We start from the raw sequence: 6,576 nt of genomic DNA on the forward strand, positions 1-6,576 counted from the left end.
TTTTATTTGAACTTATATAATTTTTTTCTACATCCGATTTACTCTCTACACTCATATTATTTTTAATGAAAGAATTACTATCTCTTTAAACCCAATTTTATACCTAAATTACCCTCAAAAACCCAATTCAAAATGTAAATTTATCTTTACACCCATTTAAAAAAAAAAAAAAAATCCCAATTGAATAATTTGGTGAAATTTCTACTTGTTTATGAATCTTCCATATACTTTCTTGATATCCATGTCCCCGTGACTGTATTTGCATAAGCATAAAGTACATGCTTTCATATGTCTATACTTAAAACACCATAGAAAATAAACTAATAATAACTTTTCTTTTTATGCAGATATTGTGATATGCGGTAGTTAAGCGGGAATGCCAGGGATATCAACGAAGCTGCCATAGGTGTAGAGAAAGGTGATGGACAATTTGTGTGGCCAGTAGCAGTGGAGGATGAGCTTACCAAACTCTACCGTGGAGATGATGTGTTATACTTAGAGGTGACTTATCATCGGAAACACTGACCTCCTTCTCAAGCTGGGAAACCACTTCTTTTTTGTTGAAATATTCAACCAAGAAGAGAGTCTTAATTCCAAGGTGAGGCTTTGCCACCACCTGTATAGCAAAACCCAAACCCATCTTCTCAACTTTCAGTGTTGATGGGTGTAAATTGAAACTCAAAAAATCATCTTCTCAACTCTATTAAAAAAAATAGAAATCAAACAAAGAAAAAAAAAAGCATTTCAACATGGATCAACGTAGGGCTTTAGCCAAAGTAGGATAAACATTACATGATGGTAATGTTTAATTTGGGTGTGGGTTTATTGATAAATTTCACTTTATTATATTAATTTTATCTTGTACTTAATGGTAATCATGCAATAAGGTAAAAATGATAATTCACATTTAAAGTTTAAATTGGGTATAAAAAGCGATTATATAGGTTCAAATAAAATTTCTCTTACTTTATGTCTTTGCTCTGTTTTTATCTAATAAAAAATGCCACGTATTCTTTATTTTTTAAAATCCAAACAAAATTAAATAACATATTTATTATTTTAAAAACAATATAACACATGTTAAAATATTATTCAACAAATCAAAAAGAGATGAAAGCATTGAATCGAAGCAAATACATTAACACATTGGTCTCGTGGTTGAAATACTACACCAAAAAGTTTAAAAGCTCCATTCGGGAGTCGGGACTTCACGCAATCTTCCGGGGTCGTATCTCCCCATCTCTCTTCCCTCTCGCTCTATTTTTGGAGAAGGATCTGTCTTAGATCTGAAACTTTGATTCAACGGTCCGATCCAGTTTCAAAATTTCCCAGCACTTTTCGATTCACTCCAGTCTCCGATTGTCTTACGACCCTTTTTTTTTTTTTGTAAATTCAGAGAAGGAAGGAAGATTATCGCAAAGCGTACATGGAAATTTCATATTTTTATTTCCATATATAAAGGAGGGAGCTTTTGATTGGGGCAGTGGGAGCCTACTCCAATGGGGTACCGTAAACGATCAAATGCTTCTTCTTCTTCTTCGTCTTCTTCCTCTCACTCTCAGCACACGGACGCTTCGATCTCAGGCAAGTGATTCAATTTCTCTCTTTTCCTCATTCATTATTTTATTATGTTATTTTTCTGCAATTTCTGACCCTCCAAATCGAAAACCCAGAATTGGTTTTATGTTTGGAGTTCATGTTTATTAATTTATTGAGATTTCATTGATTTGAAACTTTGGATTTGTTAGAAAGAAGTGGACTTTTAGGTTTTATTGGTGAGATTTGAATTAGGGTGATAATTGGACTATTAAGTGGATTGCTAATAGAAAGAAGTTGAAGTGTAACATTTGAGGCCAAAAGGGTCTTAAGAAAACAAGTCTAGGCGAAATAGGGTCTAAGATATGAAGATTGATCTCGAAAACTATCGGAATACTGGATTTGAAATAATTAGGAATCCTTTTGATGCTTATCCTGTGACTGCAATTCTATCTTTTTGCTACTTAATGGGCTTTATGAGTGTGTTTAGTTTAGTAGGATTATGAGTAGAAGGATATTATACAAATGTTTTCTTTAGTTTAGATGATTGAAATTGTTTAGTACAGGTTTCCTGTGATATTCTAGTTAAAAAAATTTCCATCTTGAGGATATAGGCACCCAAGTATCCACCTCTGTGGTCGTTCAACTTGTACACTTGCAGTTGCAAATGTTACAGTAGCCATCTCTCTTTCTTGTAAATACTGTGACTTTCGTTTTTGTTGTGCATAAATTCATCTGTAAAAACTATTTTGCGCACCTCTTTTCTTCTATGTTAATGCATGGTCAACAAAGTTTCAATATCAGCTGAGATCAGTCGCAAGTTAGTAACTACGATTAGAAAGTAAATGAAGTCAATTATGGATCATCACTCTCTAAGGGAAGCTGCAGACCCGATCGGTCTTCAATATTTTTCACTGATTAAATTGCATAATGTTTCAGGGATCCATGAGAAGCATCAAGAGGAACTAGATAACTTGACACTAACATCTCAACCCTTGAGAACATTGAAGTTTTTCATTTTGGCTCTATTTCAGTATGTTAAGTGTTCAATATCATATTTGTTGGCAAGAGGTGGTTGGCTTGTGTTTTTGAGTACTATGGTACTGTCTCTTGGGCTTCTTCTAATTACCATTGACGGTCCTCATGAAAAGGTATATTTCTTTGTAGATTATCTTAGTGATATCACATTTTGTCGCAATTTATGTTCTTATGGATGAGTCGGAGGTTTTTCTCGCTGATATTTTGTTCATTATTTTAGGGGCTATTATATATGGTAGATAGGATGCTAACCTAGGGTTAACTAAACCCTTCTGCAGCTGCTTGTTAGGACTTAGGGTCATAACAAGTCACGACCTTTTCAGAGGGCTCCATGTTGATGCCTTTACATGAAGGATACTTATTCTTATGAACCAACTTCAAATCTCTACCTCCTTGATTTTTGTTAGCTGTATATTTTTTGGACAGGACTGTGCTGATACTTAGTATACTTTTTAAAAGATTTATATTTCAAGGCAGTGAACAATCTTCAACGCTTTTTGTGTGGTGCGGATGTTAATTTTTACACGTTATTTGTACCCTCCTGATGGTGAACCATGATATTACATACCGTGTTTGAATTTATCTTATTTGTTTTGTTTTAATGCTTCTTGGGAATTATGAATACAAGTTGTTGCCATATTTCTGCAGCATCTTGAGGAACTCGTCAAATATTTTCAGTTCGGTTTATGGTGGGTGGCCCTTGGAGTTGCATCTTCAATTGGTCTTGGTAAGCAACATGACAAAATCCTTGTTCCTATATCAGAATTTCTGATGGTGCAAGTAATTTAAACTCGGAAAGGGATGCTCCAATTGTCAATTGTCATACTGTTCATATTTGGAACAAGAAAGAGCATCTCTGATATTATTTTTAACTACTTAGCCACATCTTTCCTGGTGTGCCTTGATCTGACCTACCTGATATCTGATATATGAAGACTTCTTCTGCTTATTTTTCCTTCAGGATCTGGTTTGCACACGTTTGTCCTATATCTGGGCCCTCATATAGCGTTCTTTACATTAAAGGCAATGCAGTGTGGTCGGGTTGATCTAAAAAGTGCTCACTACGATACAATACAGCTAAAACAAGGCCCTTCGTGGCTTGGGAAGAACTGCTCTGACTTTGGACCCCCCTTGTTTACATCATTACATGGTTTGCGGGTTCCACTTAGCAGCATATTACCACAGGTCCAGTTAGAGGCTGTTTTATGGGGTCTTGGGACTGCAATTGGGGAGCTTCCTCCATATTTTATCTCAAGAGCAGGTGAGCAGAACAAAGTTTAGCTTGATAAACCGTCATACAACTTATATTAGTATTTACCACCAAGGGCAGGTATGCAGAGCCATTAGCATACGAGCAAAATAGATAGGGGGAGGGAGCACACTTTTCATCCAGTGATGTACGTTATTTATATATATATTTAGTTTTGATCTTCTTTTGGTTTATTGCTTCATGTAGCAAGTGTGTCTGGTAACGAAGTTGTCATGGAAGAATTGGATGCTCCCTCAGATGAAGGAACAGGATTCATAGCTACTCGTCTGAACCAAATCAAGCGCTGGCTTCTGTCACACTCTCAGCAGTTGAACTTCTTTACAATCCTAGTACTTGCTTCGGTTAGTTTGAACATCTTTCTTCATTACTAGATTACCATTTTCAGAAAATATGAGATTTAGTTTCATCTTAGTGACCTTTTATGCTTTGCCATGGGAAATCTATTATTTCCCCTTCATTACGGATAATTTTTATTCAATGTTACACAGATAAATATGCTAACAGATAAATGAATTTTGGATTTCTATTACCACAGTAGTTCTATGAGTTAGAGTTAGTCTTTTAAATCCAACTTTTAAGCCTTGAGAACTCTTAAGTATGTGCACATTAAAGCTGGTGTTCATGTATGCTTGTACTGCCGGACTTCTTGTTTGATCTCAGAAAGCATCAGTTGTTAACTTGTTATGCTTATCTTAAAATTGTTTTCATTACTATTTTCATTGTAACCTGCCAGTTAACTGGGATATTTTCAGGTGCCGAATCCTCTTTTTGACCTGGCTGGCATTATGTGTGGACAATTTGGTATTCCATTTTGGAAATTTTTCCTTGCAACAGTGATTGGAAAGGCAATTATTAAAACTCATCTACAGGTTTGTTAAGTTCCTTAAGTTCCTTTTGGTATGTTTTGGTTTCGGTTACACCAAATGTTTTTAGTTTTCACTTTTGTGATATATTTTGGCAACCAAATTGGCTTCTGATCAATGGCGTGGTTTGCATATTTTCTATACATGCAGACAGTTTTCATCATCTCAGTTTGCAACAATCAACTTCTAAATTGGATAGAGAATGAATTGATTTGGGTTTTCAGTCTCATTCCTGGTTTTGCTGCTGTCCTTCCTAACCTCATTGCGAAAATCGATGCGGCAAAGGAAAAGTATCTCACAGCTTCTCCTTCGTCAAATATCAAGGTAACTCTACTGATTATAATGCATCCTTGGACATTGGCTTTTAACTTGTGGATATTGATCTCAAGTCCGGGTTTATTTCAATTTTTCTAATTCAAAATCCTTGGCAGGTGAAAACGTGGGATTTCTCGTTTGCCTCAATTTGGAACAGTTTGGTGTGGCTTATGTTGTTGAACTTCTTTGTCAAGATTGTTACTGCAACCGCTCAGAGGTATCTGAAGAAACAGCAGGAAACGGAGCTTGCTTTGTTGTCAAAGAAGTCGTAGACTACCAGTCACACATAATGTTCGGCCATGGCCTTTAAAATGGTGCCACAGCTGTTTTTTTCTCTCTTTTCTTTTCTCCTTTTCGGTTTCACAACTAGGAGTAATAGAAATTGCTAGATAAAGCTCTTTCGGAAGGCACCGTTGATCTCTCCCCAAAATGTTCCGTGCATGTCCTTGTTAGAAGCTAGTATAGGATCACAAATATAATGGAGAACTGTAGAAGTTGCAGGTTTATGATGTGTGTGACTTTTGGGGAGAGCATTATTTGGGGTGGGTTTTTTACCCTTTGTCAACTAAATGTTGAAATTAGAATCTTATTGTTCTTTGCAATGCAAGACAACGTTTGGAGGTTGTAGTACATTTCAGTGTTAATCTCTCTCTCTCAAATCATTCTTCAGTTAATACACAGCACATTGCTTATCATTGGACGTACTTTTTCCTAACTTTTGGGAAATATTTGGAAACTGTTATAATTTGGTTATTGTATATTTGACCAAGGATTTAACGGTTAAAGCCGTCAGAGTGAACGCATTTACCCATTCAAGTGATCTAACGCACCACAAACAAAACAAAATCCAAACTCCAGTGATCTAAACCGTCAGAGTGCATTAATAGTCAAGCTGCTCCAGCAACGTCATTTCTTTTCTAAGAAACACGTCTTGATCAACTTTTGGCGTTCAATCATCTTCTAAATACTCACGAACTAGAACAATGGGGAGCATATTGTGCGAGGAAAAATGTCGACAAAAATGGGAGTTCACATGTTTTGCTGGGTTGTCATGACATGTCAAAATGATCCTTGAACACACTACAACATGTCGTTGATAAGGTTTCGCTTGTCGACAAGCAGCAAGGCTCGGACACCTTTTGACATGTCATAACAAAGTGCATGGGCTGTACTAGCCTCGCTTGTTGTTGACATAAAGCGAGGCTATATGTCAAAATACATAGCAAAGCTAAAGTCCCTACATGACTTGAAAAAAAATTGAATGCCTTTTCCATCTATTTGGCTTGCTAGCATAGCGATGTAGTCAGAACTTGTCTCCCTTACCAAGTGAAGAAGAATATTACTAACTCTAATAGGGAAGATTTCATTGATTAAATACAAATGATTACGTTCGCATATGCTACCGGAATGAATAACCACTCTTTTGTTGCACTCACTTGGAGTAAACTGGAAAAATACATGCATGCCTTAAATTGCCTCAGAGGTGTAGGATATCATGAACAATACCTTCCACAGCCGTGTCTGTCGTCGTCCCCTTCCTCAGCATGTCAATAA

General features: G+C 36.3%; 1 protein-coding gene across 2 annotated transcripts; it reads left to right on the forward strand.

The window, feature by feature from the left end:
* Positions 1-1,163: 1,163 nt before the first annotated feature.
* LOC137731107 (vacuole membrane protein KMS1-like) lies at positions 1,164-5,654 on the forward strand. 2 transcript variants are annotated; one of them, XM_068470188.1, is made up of 9 exons: positions 1,164-1,305; positions 1,397-1,584; positions 2,476-2,687; positions 3,223-3,301; positions 3,536-3,835; positions 4,031-4,185; positions 4,597-4,713; positions 4,858-5,031; positions 5,139-5,654. In XM_068470188.1, the coding sequence occupies exons 2-9, from the start codon at positions 1,500-1,502 to the stop codon at positions 5,292-5,294; spliced, it is 1,278 nt and encodes a 425-aa protein (XP_068326289.1). In that variant the 5' UTR covers positions 1,164-1,305; positions 1,397-1,499; the 3' UTR covers positions 5,295-5,654. The 2 variants fall into 2 exon arrangements, with proteins under 2 accessions (XP_068326289.1, XP_068326290.1); XM_068470189.1 differs by having other exon boundaries at positions 1,164-1,584.
* The last annotated feature ends 922 nt before the right edge of the window (positions 5,655-6,576 follow it).

The sequence above is a fragment of the Pyrus communis genome, chromosome 4, assembly GCF_963583255.1.
Source record: "Pyrus communis chromosome 4, drPyrComm1.1, whole genome shotgun sequence".
Classification (NCBI taxonomy): domain Eukaryota; kingdom Viridiplantae; phylum Streptophyta; class Magnoliopsida; order Rosales; family Rosaceae; genus Pyrus; species Pyrus communis.